General features: G+C 39.2%; 1 protein-coding gene across 1 annotated transcript in view; it reads left to right on the top strand.

The window, feature by feature from the left end:
* The window catches only part of tmem8b (transmembrane protein 8B), a 142,015-nt gene that overhangs the window by 3,190 nt on the left and 120,241 nt on the right, over nt 1–18,584 (top strand). The window contains exons 2-3 of the mRNA XM_034170983.1: nt 7,715–7,904; nt 11,102–11,309. Of these exons, the coding sequence (XP_034026874.1) occupies nt 7,715–7,904; nt 11,102–11,309 (398 nt within the window). The remainder of the gene's footprint in view (nt 1–7,714; nt 7,905–11,101; nt 11,310–18,584) is intronic.

Genomic DNA, 18,584 nt, shown 5'->3' with positions numbered 1-18,584 from the left:
TGATTAGTGCACAGGTGTGCCTTAGACTGCCCACAATAAAAGGCCACTTTGAAAGGTGGCAGTTTTGTTTTATTGGGGGGGGGGGATACCAGTCAGTATCTGGTGTGACCACCATTTGCCTCATGCAGTGCAACACATCTCCTTCGCATCATCCGTGAAGAGAACACCTCTCCAACGTGCCAAACGCCAGCGAATGTGAGCGTTTGCCCACGCAAGTCGGTTACGACGACGAACTGGAGTCAGGTCGAGACCCCGATGAGGACGACGAGCATGCAGATGAGCTTCCCTGAGACGGTTTCTGACAGTTTGTGCAAAAATTCTTTGGTTATGCAAACCGATTGTTCCAGCAGCTGTCCGAGTGGCTGGTCTCAGATGATCTTGGAGGTGAACATGCTGGATGTGGAGGTCCTGGGCTGGTGTGGTTACACGTGGTCTGCGGTTGTGAAGCTGGCTGGATGTACTGCCAAATTCTCTGAAACGACTTTGGAGACGGCTTATGGTAGAGACATGAACATTCAATACACGAGCAACAGCTCTGTTGACATTCCTGCTGTCAGCATGCCAACTGCACGCTCCTTCAAATCTTGCGACATCTGTGGCATTGTGCTGTGTGATAAAACTGCACCTTTCAGAGTGGCCTTTTATTGTGGACAGTCTAAGGCACACCTGTGCACTAATCATGGTGTCTAATCAGCATCTTGATATGGCACACTTGTGAGGTGGGATGGATTATCTCAGCAAAGGAGAAGTGCTCACTATCACAGATTTAGACTGGTTTGTGAACAATATTTGAGAGAAATGGTGATATTGTGTATGTGGAAAAAGTTTTAGATCTTTGAGTTCATCTCATACAAAATGGGAGCAAAACCAAAAGTGTTGCGTTTATATTTTGTTGAGTGTATATATATATCTGGCTTTTATCCTAATTTGAGGACAAACATGTTTTTGTTAATCATTTGGGTCACTGATCAAAGAAAACCACAGATCTCTGAGAATTTACTGCTTTTATGTCATATTGAGCAAAAATATAGGGATAATATTGTGCAAAATTAAAGGGGTCATGTTATACAAAATTAATGGTCATAGTGTGCATTTTTTTTTAACAGTTACATAGTGAGTCCCTTGGTTTCTCCCTTGTTTGTAATCAGGGTTAAATTGGCCCAGTTCCACATTCCATGGAGAAATGGGGCAGGGATGGAGTTTAACCCAGAATGTGCACTAACCACTTGGCCACCACTCCTGCTCTTTAAACAGTTACATATACTGAGATTTCATGTTAGACATTACACAGTCACACAGTTCAGTTGCTGTCTGTAGATGTTCTTCAGCTATATAAGCAAAATTCAGATCTGAAGCATCTAGTTTTGGACTTCCATAAACTATGTAATATGTGACACACCCACTGATCTGGATTTGTGGGAGTGAACACACACACACAAGTTTATATAACAAAAGTTTACATACCCTGGCAGAAGTTTTTTTTTTTTTTGCCCATTTTTCAGAGAATATGAATGATAACACAAAAACTTTGTTTCACTCATGGTTAGTGGTTGGGTGAAGCCATTTATTGTCAAACAACTGTGTTTACTCTTTAAATCATAATGACAACACAAACTACCCAAATGATCCTGATCAAAAGTTTACACACTCCTTTTCTTAATACCGTGTGTTGCCCCCTTTAACATCAATGACAGCTTGGAGTCTTTTGTGGTAGTTTTGGACAAGGCTCTCTGATGGTAAAACTGCCACTGAATATGTCTTGGACTTTATTTACATTAATTACAAAGAAATACAAACAATATGGCACTTTATGGTAAATCTGCATGGAGTAGACAGTTCTCAAAAACTGACTGACTGTGCAAGAAGGAGAAGAGTGAGGAAAGCCACCAAGACACCCAGATAACCCAGAAGAAGATATAGGCTTATGTGGCTGTGATTGCAAAAATTGTGCACAGTGCAAGCTTTGCATTTTGCATCACTACTCTTAGCTTCATAGTGGAGTAGAGCAGAGAAGGATTTTCTTTCACCAAAAACAGATCAAATCCAGGCTTGCATCTCAGATGTACCTTCTGGCAATTTGTAGCTAAACTTCCAGGTCTTCTTTTTAAGAAAATCCTCCTCTATACCACTTCATCATGAAGATGGATAACTGGTGATACAAAATGCAAAGCTTGCACAATAACACAACACATAATTTCTCCAATCACAGCCACGTAAGCCTATAACTTTTGGGTTGTCTGGGTGTCTTGGTGGCTTTCCTCACTCTTCTACTTCTTTCACAGACACTCAGTTTTTGAGAACTGTCTACTCCATGCAGATTTAACCATAGAGTGCCATATTGTTTGTATTTCTTCATAATTGATGTAAATAAAGTCTGAAACATATTCAGTGGCAGCTTCAGCATCAGAGAGCCTCATCCACAACTACACAAAAGACTCCAAGCTGTCGTTGATGTTAAAGGGGGCAATACACAGTATTAAGAACAGGCGTATGTAAACCTTTGATCAAGTTCATTTGGGTAGTTCTCTTGTCATTTTGATGTGAAAAGAGAAAATACTGTCGTTTGCCAATAAATGGCTTTTACCACACACACACACACACACACACACATATATATATATATATATGCCACACCTGTGAAGTGGGATGGATTATCTCAGCAAAGCGGCAAAGGAGAGGTGCTTACTAACACAGATTTGTGAACAATATTTGAGAGAAATAGGTCTTTTGTGTATATAGAAAATGTTTTAGAATTTGAGTTCAGCTCATGAAAAATGGGAGCAAAAACAAAAGTGTTGCATTTATATTTTTGTATATTAATCGATATGTGTGTGTTTTTAAGATAATGACAGATACTAACTTGTTGAAAAGGTGATGGAAAGGTTAATGAAATTCTGCACAATGCAGGTGTGAAAATTACTTCTAAAATTAATAGTTTGATATAAGAGTGTTAATTGTGTGGAATGTATCAACATAAATGTGAGTGAAAATGACCTTTTCTGTAACGGCGTATGAGCTGAGACACCTTATGCAGATTAATGCCAGATGTGTGAAATTGGTGACATTATGCAGATCAGATATCTGAAATATATCTGAGCAATCAAGGAACTATCTAGTATTGGAAAAGAAAAAATATATAATCTTATGCAGTGGCTTTAAAAAAAGAAGAAGAAAGAAACAGCAGCTGTGATGTGCAACAGCCAGCAGAAACCCTCTGTGCTTTCTTTCTCATCAAACAAACAGAACTGAGGCATATTGCAAACTCCACCAGTGTTGGACCCAGATGCTGCCTGGCTGAGTTTTACCACTTTCATCTGCAGCATAAACATTTAGTCATCCAGTGGATATTCATATCAACAAAGGGTAAAATTGAAGCTTAATGTAAAGAAGACTCATACTTAATGCAGATAACGGATCAGAGAAAGGCTGAGTGCAAACAAAAATAAAAAAACATCAAGAATCTTTGTATGCAGAATTACGCTTCTGCACTTGACAGCAAGATTGCTTCATTCTTCTGACTTTCTGTCTCTTTAGAACAGAATTTAGTATTCAAGCTTACCTCTGGAAGTGAGAGCTCGTGCATTAAGCGCTGAGGAGCACAGACCTGTTTCTTTTTTAAACTAACACATTAAGGGCCCCTTCACACATAACACGACTGAAGCCGACTCATGTACGAAGGAGGAATTAGCAGTCATGAAAAATCGGAGCCACCTCGAACACCTCGTATACCTGTCGCTACAACTATTCGTGCACACCAGCGGCTGAAAGACAGAGAGTGCCCTGTGAGAGCCAATTCGATCCCTCTCGGGGCAGGTGTTGGCCAAATTCCAGGTGACAGACATGAACATCCAACACTGCTTGCTGGGCACTTTGAAAATGTGGGTCGTTCATGCTGTTAGTATGAAAATAGTGAGCACATGACCACTATTGAGCTGGCTGTGAAATTTGTCTAAGTACCCCCATGACTATGGAGTTGCCAAGCAACACACATGTAGCGTGCCAGAGTGTCATCTGCCCCCTCAACACATGTGCCATGTGTGTGTATCGTGCGTGTGTTGCCCCCCCCCCCCCCGCTCTGCCCCCACAGCACATGGGTGGGTGTGTTCCGTGCACCCTCCCCCGGCATGTGTTGGGGGGGTGCAAATATGCCACATTCAGTCATGTCTCACTAAAAAATACGCTGTTTTGTCAGTTATTACAGCGTAAATTAAATACTTCCTCTTCGTCAACATTGTTTAATTTCTCTCTTTTTTAAAAATACGTTTATCTCCTTGTTGATTTTAGGCATTTTACGCAGCTGTTATAGGACAGTGATTGTAGTGTAGTGGTAAAGTTTCTGTCTGTTAATCAGAGCTTTGATAAATTCAAATCCTGCAGGTGGCATGTAATTTTTATTTTTTGTTTCTCCCCAGCAGCATGTGATGTGTAACATGTTCCAGCTGGTTTTTATTTTAATAGATTTTTTTCCCACAACAGTGGCACAATGTGGTGCAACACATTCCAGCGCTCGCACTGTGTTCGTGCACGTGTATGAGCGTACACGAAACTGTCGCCAATGTGTCGTGCATGCCTTTTCGACCGTGCGTACCTAATAACAGCAGGTGGGATGTTTCGTGGTTCCCCATTTCATGTTTGGTTCGCAGATTTTCTTCTGGTTTCTGTGTCTTTTGTGTTATGTGTGAAGGGGCCCTAAAGTACTGGGCACATGGAAGAAACCCTTTATTCACATCTCAGGACTCACGGTAGAGAGTGTTACTTGTTTTTTCTTTTTTACTTTGTGTCATCATCACAGCAGAAGCCAATGACAAAGTGCTGCAAACGACAGGATGAGCCTCAGTGAGCGCGCTGCGTGTGCAGCTGCAGCTTAAGTAAAGCTTAAGACAATTTCACTCCTGTTGCTTTAGTGCTTTTATTTTTGTTTCTGCTTCAAAACACTTTTGTGTGTGTGCATGTATGTGTTCTTCCTTCAGTCATATTGTCATGTATAACATTACTGCTAAGCACTTCACAGCACTTCACTTTTCGACATTTTATCTTATTCCAAAATGGATGAATTTTTTTTCCTCAAAATTGTACACACAATACCCCATAATGACAATTTGAAAAAAAAGTTGATATTTTTGCAAATTTATTAAAAACAAACAAACGAACAAAAGCCCTAAGTATTCACAGCCTTTGCCATGAAGCTCATACTTGAGCTTAGGTGCATCCTGTTTCCACCGATCATCCTTGAGATGTTTCTACTGCTTAATTGGAGTCCACCTGGGGTAAATTCAGTTCATTGGACATGATTTGGAAAGACACACACCTGTCTACATATAAGGTCCCACAGTTGACAGTGCATGTCAGAGAACAAACCAAGCATGAAGTATAAGGAATTGTCTGTAGACCTCAGAGACAGGATTGTCTTGAGGCACAAATCTGGGGAAGGGTACAGAAATATTTCTGCTGCTTTGAAGGTCCCAGTGAGCAAAGTGGCCTCCATCATTCATAAATGGAAGAAGTTTACATCCAGCAGGACTCTTCCTAGAGCTGGCTGCCTGTCTAAATGAGTGAACGGAGGAGAAGGACTTTAGTCAGGGAGGTGACCAAGAACCCGATGGTCACTCTGTCAGAGCCCCAGCATTGACCTCAGACTGGGGTGACGGTTCATCTTTCAGCAGAACAATAACCCTAAGCACACAGCCAAAATATCAAAGGAGTAGCTTCAACTCTCTGAATGTCCTTGAGTGACCCAGCCAGAGCCCAGACCTGAATCTGATTGAACATCTCTGGAGAGATCTGAAAATGGCTGTGCACCGACCCTCCCCATCCAACCTGATGGAACATGAGAGGTGCTGCAAAGAGGAATGGGTAAAACTGCCCACACAGTAAATTTTGCTGAGTAAAATATACTCTGCCATGATAACATTTGGTTCCAGTCTAAATAGAGTAAAATACACTCTATTATAGAGTGAAATCAGCGCTGCCGCCATGTCAAATCAAGTGTTTCTACTACAATAACAGTTGATTTTACATTGTGATAGAGTTGATTTAGCACTGTCATAGAGTATATTTAACTCTGTTTGAACTGGGACCAAATGTTATCCCAGCAGAGTAAATATTACTCTGCAAAATTTACTGTGCAAAGATACATGGGCCAAGCTTGTGGCATCGTATTCAAGAAGACGTGAGACTGTTATTGCTGCCAACAAAGTACTGAGCAAAAGGTGTGAATACTTATGGATTGTGCATTCTTAGTTTTTATTTTAGTAACTTTGCAATAATAATAATAATAAAAAACTTTTTTCATGTTGTCATTATGGGGTTTTGTTAGTACAATTTTGAGGGGAAAAAATAATTTTGAATAAGGCTGTAACATAACAAAATGTGGAAAAAGTGAATCGCAGTAAATACTTTCTGGATGCACTGTACATCTTGGACTTCATTTACATCAATCATTGAGCATTACAAACAGTACGGTACTGTATAATAAATCTGTCTGGAGCAGGCAGTTCTCAAAAACTGTGTGACCATACAAGAAGGAGAATAGTGAGGGAAGCCACTAAGATACCTGTAACAACTTTGCAAGATGTATAGAAGTATCACCAGTCACACCTACATGGTGGAGCGGAACAGAGGATTTTCTTAAAAAGAAGACATTAAATTTCAGCTACAGTTTGCCAGAAATCACATGGGAGACATGAGTGTAGGATTTGATCTGTTTTCTTCTATAAAAACCTTTTTTTTCTGTTCCTGTCACTGCAGCTGTTGATGCAACAACCAACAGCTGAACTGCACGTGGTTTATCCAGTTGCAATCACAGAAGCCTGTAACTCCTTCAGAGTTGTCTGTGTGTCTTGGTGGCTTCCCTCACTCGTCCTCTTTTTGCACTGTCACTTAGGTTTTGAGACCTGCCTACTCTGGACAGATTTACTGCAGAGTACCCTACTGTTTATGATTCTTAATAATTCAAAACATAACCAGTGACTCGTAGAACAAGCTGTAAAAATGATGACTAGTGTTAGTGAAAACACAATTCTGATGTTTAGTTTGTCCAGTCACTTATGGTCTCAAAAAAAAAAAAAAAAAAAAAAAAATTAAAGCACAGTGTGTAAAACTAGCTATAATTCCTTAAAGGACAACATGATATTTTTGTTAAACAAATTGAATTAAAGCTGAAAGTCGGCATAACAAAGTCATCTTGATTATTTCAAATTTTAGTCCCATTGTGGCAAAAAAACGAGTGTCTGTTTAAATCCTTCTGGGCCTAATGTGTTCTAATACTTCCCTAAGAGGCACAACAGCGAACAGAAATGCCCATTATTTCTCCCAGATTGCTCACTGTCAGGCTGGCTTGTGTCGTCTACACCTGTCACTTCTCTGCTGTTTTTATATGCAGAGCCTCCGGTGGACGCAATCCAAGGATTTGACATGAAGCAGGATGTGAGTGAGCCTGCGTAAATCTGCTTCAGCTGATTAAAATGAGTTAACGTCTTTGATCACATATTTAGATGGTTTCGCTCACTCTAAACAGCTTCTAAGCTTCAAGGTGAAGCCTGTGGTGATGGACTGAAGACAGAGATGGTACTTCTTACCCTGTTGTGTTTATAAGAGTGATACTGATGGCAACTATTAACATGTCCCAACTGCAAAATGTTTGTTGAGTTCCGAACAAATGACCCCCGATTGGCTTATACGGTGTGTTTCCTTTTATGTATCTTTGTTATTTTAGATTGCCTTTTTGTGACCGAATACTTCACCCGAACGCCTCGTAAGCTGAATGCTTTCAACTCCTTTGCCAGTGTGGAACTGTTCCACTTCAATGTGCCTGATGACACCATGATGGCTGTATGGAACCTCATCACCTTCAAGGAGCAAGGGGGCACATTTGGAGACAACTGTCCAAACAGAAATGTGACTGTGTAAGTTTCGATGTACATGCACCTGAACTGTTCATTTTACTGTTTTTTTAATAGCTTGTAGTCTGTTTATTCTCGAGGTCTTAGTATTTGACTGAAGTCTGCAGATATAAATAGGCGATAATAAGCATCCTATGAATGTTCCCTTTGGGAATGATGCTTTGCCAGCTGGCTAAACCTTTACAATGTTTTGTTATGAGCAGCAGCCTCAGTGTGCAGCAGTTACTCTTAAAGGGGTTGTATTGTGTAAACTCTGTTATTTGAAGTTTAGTTACATACGTGGATGGGGCTTGATGTTAAACATGCTGAAAGTCTCACAATTCTATGACTATGCGTGGGGAGGCTCTCCTGATAGCAGCAAAATTTCGGTCTGAAATGGTTCGTTTTAGGCTTCTGTGACATAAGTAACAAAATCCACTAATAGAGTTGTGCTTCCTCTGAGAGACCTGCCTGATAACCCAGTCTGCACTTACCCACACAGTTTGTGGAAGAAAGAGGAAGTTACCTCTTATCAGGCAATGAGTGGACAAGAAGCTGCACCCCTGGTTTTTTTTAATGATCACTGTGTTGACTATAAATTTTAATATTTGTTTTTGATTGACTTACTGATTTGCATTAGCTTGTTCAAAAAGGTATATAATGTGACCCATTTAGAGCTGTTAACGGAGTTTCAAAATCAACTTGTGGTGAGATTTCAGATGGCAAACAATCCCGTACTTACTCATCCCTTTCCAAACATGCACCCATGCACATGTTGACACCCAAGAGTGAGCATTCTTGGTATTGCTGAAACACAAGTGACATACTGGAGAAAACAAGGCTGACCATCTGAGCTGTACAACATATCGCATAAAAGCTCCCAATGGATGGAAAAGCTCATATATGGGAGCAGATTGGACAGACTTTAAATATTGCTGGTGAGTGTTGTGCTTTTATCAGCACAGGCATGGTAAGCTTTTGTATTGGTGTCTTAGAATCAGAATTAATGTGTAGCTCTTTTGTATGAAGCCTCTGGGATGAAGTGGACCATATCAGCACTTGAAAATGAAAAAAATGCAATAAAGGTACAAGCCCTGATAATGTTCCTCTGAATATATATCTTTTCAGACAATGATGCATCTGTGTTAGTGAGCTTACCTGTCAGTTATGCAACTGACTAGCTGTTTTATAACTGATTGGCATTAACAGGCAAGCTAATGTTACCTAATGTGAGCCCATGAAAGCACAAAATCTCACTATATTCACATCTTTTTCATTAATTTCAGCTTACCTGTCAAAAAAGGATGAAAACAAGCTTAGGGGTTGGCTTTGATCTCCAAAACCAAAATCTGTTTCTATAAAGCAGTGACTATACTGACCTGTGTTTTTGCCTGATGTTGATGTGATTCCCTGGTTAGACTGAAGGGTTTTAGCCAATAAAACCTTTTTAGTTTTAGTTTGAGTCTGTAGGGCTGTCTACACTGATGATGATGAACCATGCGTGGTGATCTATGGTGCAACCACAGACTGCAGGGCATCAATGCAGAGTGTTGCCATTTCAAGGTGTATAAATCAGAATTGGCTACTGCCACAGTACTGTGTCAATAGGAGCTCCATTTGTCTATTGACACAGAGCCAATCATTTTCCACATTACATCAGGCGTAGACTGTATCCAATCCCAATCCGGTTACTCCACTGCCACGCAACTGCATCAATAAGTAGCATGTGCCACAGTGTGTCAAATCTGAAAATGAATTCATGAATTAATGTTAAGAAATGGATCCTATTCTCTGTTCTCAACCTATTCTCAAACTTTACATGAGTAAGAAATCAATAACAGACAGAACGAGCACAATGGTTTATGTAACAGTGTCACTCATTGGCACAGAAGGAATGGTGGCATCTGATTGGTACTGTGTCAATAGACAAATATTGACAGTACTGTGCCAGTAGCCACTTCGATATAAATAACACTGCACAGAGCATCAGAGGTAGCAAAATAGTGTTATAAAATAGGAATAATGCCTATATGCCGGTGCAGGTTGATTGCTGGAACATTCATTTGTCTAGATTGCAAATATCTGGCCCTGGCTTGCAGTTGGAATTCATCATAATGCTGGTATTACATTGTGACACATCTATAGTTCAATTCTCACACTCTTATTTTTAGTATCTCACAATGACTGCCTCTCCCCTAGTGAAGTAGGTACTACACAAATTTATGGTTGTGTAGACAGCCTATCAGCTGTTGGTGTGAGCTGCACAATGAATTCTGAAGTATAAATTGTATCATCTTTGGCTACATTATGGAGGGTATAGTTATGGCAATCCCTCAGTTGTGAGGAAGATCATCTCTTGATTGTTTCCTGTATGGGATGGTGGACAAGGAGATTGCTGAGCAGGCCTAGTCTCGGCGCACACTGTTTCAGACTTACATTCAAGGTTGATCTTTAACATGGAAATGTCGTGCTACTCTGACAAAGACATGGACCTTGACAGTTCCTTAGCCTGGTCGATGGCTGGGAAATCCCAGACAATTGGGGTCTGAGGACCTTCTGCTGCCTTCATCCACCTTCACAGCCATTGGTTGACAAGCCATCACCTCCCCCGCTTGATCCAGCATTGAAGATTTCTTGGGTTCCTGTGGGCCTTCATGGTTACAGTAGCGGCAATGGGGCACACAAAGTTCCCAACAAAGTTTGGCCCAACAGGCAATCCCCTACTTGATCTGCTACCCAGGTGTCATGACGTGGATAAGGGGTTAGATTTTGACACCCAAATGCAGGGTATACCACTCAGAGCCTATGAAAATGGATTATCCTGCAAAATATGTTGCGATTCTTTTACAATGAGAACAGTATACTGGCTGAGTTTACAACCTATTCACACATTATCAAATGTAGACAACATCATAAATGCACCATTGCAACAACAGCAAGTTGTTTGCACTTTTTTGTCATAGGCCAGCAGTATTTATCATGGCAGCTGGTAACCAAGGTGACTGCTCAGAGATATAAAACATAATTAGCATTAGCTAATTGGATTCAAACGTGTGAAGCTGGATGTGATTATTAGTTTTTTTTTAAACACTGTTTGAAATAGATGATGCCATCTGTGCCCAGGCTGTCCTCCTCTTCACAGAGCTCAAGTTCATATTTGGTAGCTGTAACTGTTGTTTATGAAAACACAAGTTCATTATTTTGGTGTGTGTGACTAAAAGGTATTTCAGGTCTGGGGCTCCTCCAGTGATCAACCCTCTGCACACCCATTTCCCAAGAGATACTGTTGTCCCAGGATCCTTTGCGATAACACTGACCTGGACTCTGCCAAATCGTACAACAGGAGTATTCAACGTGACCAGCCCGCTCCCTGGAGACTGGTTCCTTGCAGCACATTTACCCAAGGACGAAGGCAAGATCTCAGTCAAGGTGAGCCTGATCCTGGAAGTCACACACACACAGACTCTAAACAGTGTGAGAGTTTTCACTTAGCTCTGTTTAGGAGAAAAAATAGAATGATGTCACAAAGATGATGGATAATATATTGGTGCTGGTGATTACTACTCTGTACTTAGTTTGTGTCACTGTTACTATTATGATTATTATTATTGCTAGTTCAGTGGGTTAGTTGTATGATTTCATCTTTACCTAAACAAACCCTAAATTATCAGTCTCCCAGATCAATGCGAGTACATCTGCTGTACAGTGAATCACCAATTAAATTGTACCATGCTGTACAACAAAATAAATAAGGCAATAGGTGTCAAAATAGATGAATGATTTTTTTCACATTTAAATTAAACAAAGAAACGTAATGAAAGTAAAAATATGTCAACACAGAAATTACATTAAAAAGTTCCAAAAATGTTCCTGAACATTTATAGTTTATTACTTTTTCAAAATTTTTATTATAGTCACCAGTGGTGGGCATAGCTAACATAAAGTTAGAAAATACATCCATTAATGCATTGATTGGCAGAGTAAAATACACCTAGTAAATATAAATTCTTACCTGTTAGTTTCAGTGTAGTTAATTAAATTCTGAAGAAAGTGTCCTGATTATCCAAAACGGTGTCTAAGAAAAGTCCCTCTGAAACACAGCTGCACTGTGAGATCTCCTCTCTCCCACAGTGTCTTGGTGATTAAATTATGCCATCAGCCACAAAGAAATAAAATAATGTTAAAATTAGTCTGTTTTGTTTCTGCGTCGAGCAGACAGTAACACTCACTGTAACGTCCAAAGTGAACCTGAACTACACTACCCACAATGCTCCCTGCTTCAACAGGCCAATCATGTTTTGTGCTTAATGATGACATCATCAGCAAGTGACAGCCACAAAAACACAACAGACGGACTAAAATATTTGATTTTAGGGTTTACAAACATTTTTGACTTAAACTTTGCTTGCTTTACCAGCAAAAAAATGTTAACGGACTGAAAGTTATCGGAACTAAATTTATCAGAAGCTAATTGGTCCGCTGAAGGTTTTAAAAGTTATCTGAAAAGCTAATCCACTAGCAAAAACATTAGCTTCGATAATTATTGGTTATCGGATTAGCTGAACTGTGCCCACCACTGATGGTTAAACATTGTTAGTGTGCCTGCTTCGAAATCAGAAGGTTCCCAGAACAAGACCACCTGTGCCCATTCACCATATAATTGGAGTTGTGTCAGGAAGGCCATCCGGCGTAAAACCTGTGCCAAATCAACATGTTAGATCTGCTGTGGTGACCCCGAGTAACTACATTAGAAGAAACAAAACTTACATTCTTAGAACAATTCATTCCATAGAGTAAAATTAACCAGACAGAAGCCTAAAGCTTATTTTTCCTGTCCTATGAAAACTATAAGATAACACAGACTATCACCAATTCAAAAGAAGAGAAAAGGAACAAAACAGACATTTTTGCCTCTCTACACTGTGAACTTGTCATTTAGATAATCTCACATTGTAATTTTTAATTATTTTAGCTTTTAAGGCTTAAACTCAACAGAGTCATATTGATTCAACTCATCGCTATTATGTTCCACAACAGAATTTCCAACTCTGAACACATCTGCATTTCACACCGGTTCTAAATCTCAGCTCAAGTCATTTTTCAAATAAAGTGATTTTTAAAGGTCTGAGCATAAGTTATTACATTTTATTTAAGTGGCAATACTTGTATACAACCCCTGGCAAAAATTATGGAATCACCGGCCTCGGAGGATGTTCATTCAGTTGTTTAATTTTGTAGAAAAAAAAGCAGATCACAGACATGACACAAAACTAAAGTCATTTGAAATGGCAACTTTCTGGCTTTAAGAAACACTATAAGAAATCAAGAAAAAAGATTGTGGCAGTCAGTAACAGTTACTTTTTTAGACCAAGCAGAGGAAAAAAATATGGAATCACTCAATTCTGAGGAAAAAATTATGGATTTTCATCCCCAAAACTAACACCTGCATCATATCAGATCTGCTCGTTAGTCTGCATCTAAAAAGGAGTGAACACACCTTGGAGAGCTGTTGCACCAAGTGGACTGACATGAATCATGGCTCCAACACAAGAGATGTCAATTGAAACAAAGGAGAGGATTATCAAACTCTTAAAAGAGGGTAAATCATCACGCAATGTTGCAAAAGATGTTGGTTGTTCACAGTCAGCTGTGTCTAAACTCTGGACCAAATACAAACAACATGGGAAGGTTGTTAAAGGCAAACATACTGGTAGACCAAGGAAGACATCAAAGCATCAAGACAGAAAACTTAAAGCAATATGTCTCAAAAATCGAAAACTGTACAACAAAACAAATGAGGAACGAATGGGAGGAAACTGGAGTCAACGTCTGTGACCGAACTGTAAGAAACCGCCTAAAGGAAATGGGATTTACATACAGAAAAGCTAAACGAAAGCCATCATTAACACCTAAACAGAAAAAAACAAGGTTACAATGGGCTAAGGAAAAGCAATTGTGGACTGTGGATGACTGGATGAAAGTCATATTCAGTGATGAATCTCGAATCTGCATTGGGCAAGGTGATGATGCTGGAACTTTTGTTTGGTGCCTTTCCAATGAGATTTATAAAGATGACTGTCTGAAGAGAACATGTACATTTCCACAGTCATTGATGATATGGGGCTGCATGTCAGGTAAAGGCACTGGGGAGATGGCTGTCATTACATCATCAATAAATGCACAAGTTTATTTTGATATTTTGGACAATTGAAAGGATGTTTGGGGATGATGAAATCATTTTTCAAGATGATAATGCATCTTGCCATAGAGCAAAAACTGCAAAAACATTCCTTGCAAAAAGACACATAGGGTCAATGTCATGGCATAGGGTCAATGTCAATGAGCAGATCTGATTTGATGCAGGTGTTAATTTGGGGGATGAAAATTTACAGGGTGATTCCATAATTTTTTCCTCAGAATTGAGTGATTCCATATTTTCTTCCTCTGCTTGGTCTAAAAAAGTAACCGTTACTGACTGCCACAATCTTTTTTTCTTGATTTCTTATAGTGTTTCTTAAAGCCAGAAAGTTGCCATTTGAAATGACTTTAGTTTTGTGTCATGTCTGTGATCTGCTTTTTTCCTACAAAATTAAACAACTGAATGAACATCCTCTGAGGCCGGTGATTCCAAACTTTTTGCCAGGGGTTGTAGAAAGAAAGAAAGAAAGAAAGAAAGAAAGAAAGAAAGTTAAGTAAAAATGTCAGACAGAATTGCTTTTCCATATATTTTCAGCATCTGGTGTTACTTGTTGATACAGTAGTTTAATACTGGATTTTGGAGCAGATTTTCAGGATGAATTTCCTTTCATTTCAGTCTAATTTGGCATGATTCAGGTAGCCACCCAGATCTTCCACCATGATGTTTACTTCAGTAACTGGTTCAGCTTGTTACTGTTGAGTTGAACGTTTGAACTTTATCATACAAATTTGCATTGTGACGTGATGGAAATAAACAGTATGCAAGGTTACGGCTGCCAGTATATCATCTACCTACATACTTTTTGGCTGTGTCCCAGTTCAGTGGCTACACCCTTTTATGGCTGCATTTGTTGACCGCATATGTCATGAGTGACATGACTAGGCTGAAAACAATCCCAGTCATTTTTTTTCTTCCAAGTCAGAACAGTTTGTAATGAATTGAAATGAATTTATTCCGTCCACACACAACAACAACAACAAGAACAACAACAAACAAAACTTACAATGAAAAGAAGATGGATTGACACTGAAAAAGAAAATGGATTGACAATGAAAAAGAAAATGGATTAACAATGCATCCATGCCTGAAAGGGTGGAGGCAGATGCAAAGCTTTTTAACACCTACCCCTTTAACCAAAAGTAACATCATCTAGTCGTCAGAAAGGAGTGCAAATAAATAAATAAATAAATAAAAACTATTCCCACTCCCATTTTCAACCACTTCAATCTTTAAAATTTAAAGGACACAATCCAAGTGTTACCGAACAAATTTACATTTACAATTTGGCTACACACAAAACTCAACCTTCTTCAGCAGATACATATCTTGAAAACATAATTTCTTTATATTGATTTTTAAACTGATTGATATTTGGACATCGTTTGAGTTCATCCGTCAGGTTATTCCATATTCTAGGGCCACACATGGAGACACAGAAACCTTTCCTGGTCGTCCGAGCGCCAGGAATTTTAAAATGATACAAGCCCCATAAATTATATTTTCCCTCTCTCTCAGTAAAATATCCTTGAATTCTAAAGGGCACTTGTTTATTTTTCATTTTGTACATTAATTGAACAGTCTTGAACCAAATCATATCGTGACGTTTTAATATTTGAGACAGGGAAGGGACGAAGTCGCTGTCAAGTCATTCTCAAGTCATGAATCTGCAAGTCCCAGGTCAAGTCTCAAGTCAGCTTGCAAACAGCTGGTGGTCATTATGACTTGAGACTTGACTTTGGACTTGCTGATTCATGACTTGAGAGTAACTTGATGGTGACTTCATTCCACCTCTGATTTGAGATTTAATGAACAATGGGTTGGTGTGGTCTCGATAACCTGCAATACATTTTGATACCTTCATTTGAATATGCTGAATATGAGCTTTCCAATAATTTTTTTCATCAATAATAACACCTAAAAACTTATTCTCTTTGACACGTTCTATGTTTACCCCATGTATATTTAACTGAATTTGTATGTCTTTTTTTTTTTATAATTTCCAAATAACATTAATTTAGTTTTAGAAAAATTTAATGATAATTTGTTAATATCAAACTCTCTATAATCTAAATCTCTTTAACTTGGTCATTTCAGTTCCTAAATCAGATAATAATTGTTGCAGATTTTCCCCTGAGCAAAACAGGTTTGTGTCATCTGCAAAGAGAACAGCTTTAGCCAGATCTGAAACTTTACATAAATCATTAATGTATATAATTTTGGGCCCAACACAGAACCCTGTGGAAACCCATGTCCAGACATGAAGAACAGTAGTCCCCGAGTAAGTAGCTTTTAATCCAACTCACAATACACCTTTTTTTTTAAAACAGGACATTGGGCATCATATGTGCAACTGAAAAGTAATTACTGATAAGTAATGTTTGTAAGTAAAGTATAATCATGTATTGAAAAATGATTACAAAACTCCGGGTAATACCTACTATGCTAGCTCTTCACATGCAACTGTCAAAACTGTAAGGCGACAGGGGGTAGGGGTGGTAAAAGCTAATGACGCAATAGCAAAATGGTCCATGGGCCATACGGTCACCTTTCAGGACAGTTGGTTTGGCCTGCGCTGTCTCTGATGGCCATATCTTCGTAGGACACAGCCTTGGAAGGGTGTAGCCCTTGAACTGGGACACAGCCTATATGGGCATTGACTATGCTAGCTCCAAAGGTAGCTTAGTAGATTAACTTCAGTGGCTTTTTGTGATAACTAGAGTTGTTAGCATGTAGGTGATTGGAAAACACATTTTCAGGTCCTTAGAAAGTAAAACGCTTATTTTGCCAATCTTTGTTCATTGAGTAATGTTGCTGGAGGTGCAGCAGAGGTGGATAGCCCCAGCTTCAGTGAGTAAAAGTCCTTACACATATTTGATTGCTCCACCCTCTAAACCAGCTGCTTTTAATTAGTTCAACTCTTCAGGCAGGTAGATCTGCTAATCAGTGAAATCACCTGTTTTTGGTGCACAGGTAGAACCAATACATGGTAGAATTTTAATTTACTGAGGCCAGGGTTACCCACTTCTTTTGAGTAGCTTCACATTCTTGCTTGTCAAAATATGCTGCCTATAGGAAAGACTGTCATGTACCAGTCGTGTGACACAGAGGTTTTTATCTTTATGGCAGGGGAAAAACAAGTGGTGCAGAGGGCACAAATCCATTTGCTTCATTCATTTGCATCGATTCCCCGTCAGACAGAAAAATCACTAAGGTGCCCCTGAGCAAGGTCTTTAATCCCCAGGTTGCTCCCTATGTGTAGTTGAGCAACTTATGTGGCAGCACTTGTGTGCAAGTCCGTGTGTGTGTCTGTGTGAATGCGTGTGTGTAAATTGGTAAATGTGTGGCATCACTGTAAAATACTTTAAGTATCTGTATCAGAGGGAAAACGCTGTAGAAATTAAGTCCATATAGTGGTGCAGCTTAGCTAAAATTTCCATAACACTTGTATATTTTGTCATAAAAGCATGTAATTTTGTACACATATAGCCAAAGGTATTCCAGATAAAACTGGATTTTGGGGTGTTGTGAATTTTCAGTATGTCACCCAGGGCAGCCATTTTTCAAAGAGAAGACTGAAAAATCCTCCCGTCGTATTGAAAAAATATAGCACATTATTTGTCATTAAGATCATTAAGATTCCAAAAGGTACAGTGTTGGCTACCTATGAGTGAATGTTATGGATTCATAAGGTTAAAAACAGCAAAAAGGATGACAAAGGTCAGTTTCACTTTGTACAGGGGTCAAAAGTTAAAGTTGCTCCAATTTTGGTAAAAAAACCAAACAAAAAAAACCAAATCATGCAAATTAACACCAACCAGTCGGAGCATCCAGTAGAGAGTGTCCACCAAAGCTCCCTGAGGTGAAGCACTGAAGCAGAAAAGTTGAAGTTTTGTATTTTTTTCCATTTAATTATTTTCAATTCAGTTTCATAGCGTATATTACAACATGTCATGTGTGTGCTTTGGTGTGTGTGTGTGGTTGTTTCACTTTGCAACCTCACATCACAGATGCTACATTGCCACATGCGAACATCAATGAAGTGTAAATTTTGAACTTTGACTGCACATTTGTATTGTCAAATTGGTTATTGCTTGTTCTGCATAAAGAGTGTGTATTTTGTGTGTGTTTGTGCATGTGTGTGCAAGAAGGAGCGAGAGAGAGTGTGTGCCTTGCCAAACAAACCAAACATAAAATTCTCCCTTTGCTCTTTTTTCCCCATACAGTGAGGTGCAGGCAGGCAGGGTGCACATGTATTATAAGGCATGTGTAAGTGATGCATTCTTTAAATGAAGAAATACAGAATAACATTTGACCTGAGGTTGGCGTGTTTGAGCTTTGGTCTAAGGTGCAAACGCTTTCTGGTGACAGACAGTATGACCACACTAGCTACAGTATGTGCCTGACTGCACCTCATATTTCGGATTTGAGCGATGGTGCACTGTGTGATGCTTTGTGCCTGTAGTGTTGCAGCTTAGATAAAATTTCCATAAAAATTGTTCATTTTG

Source organism: Thalassophryne amazonica, chromosome 5, assembly GCF_902500255.1.
Source record: "Thalassophryne amazonica chromosome 5, fThaAma1.1, whole genome shotgun sequence".
NCBI lineage: Eukaryota > Metazoa > Chordata > Actinopteri > Batrachoidiformes > Batrachoididae > Thalassophryne > Thalassophryne amazonica.
This window is presented reverse-complemented; position numbering and strand designations above follow the sequence as displayed.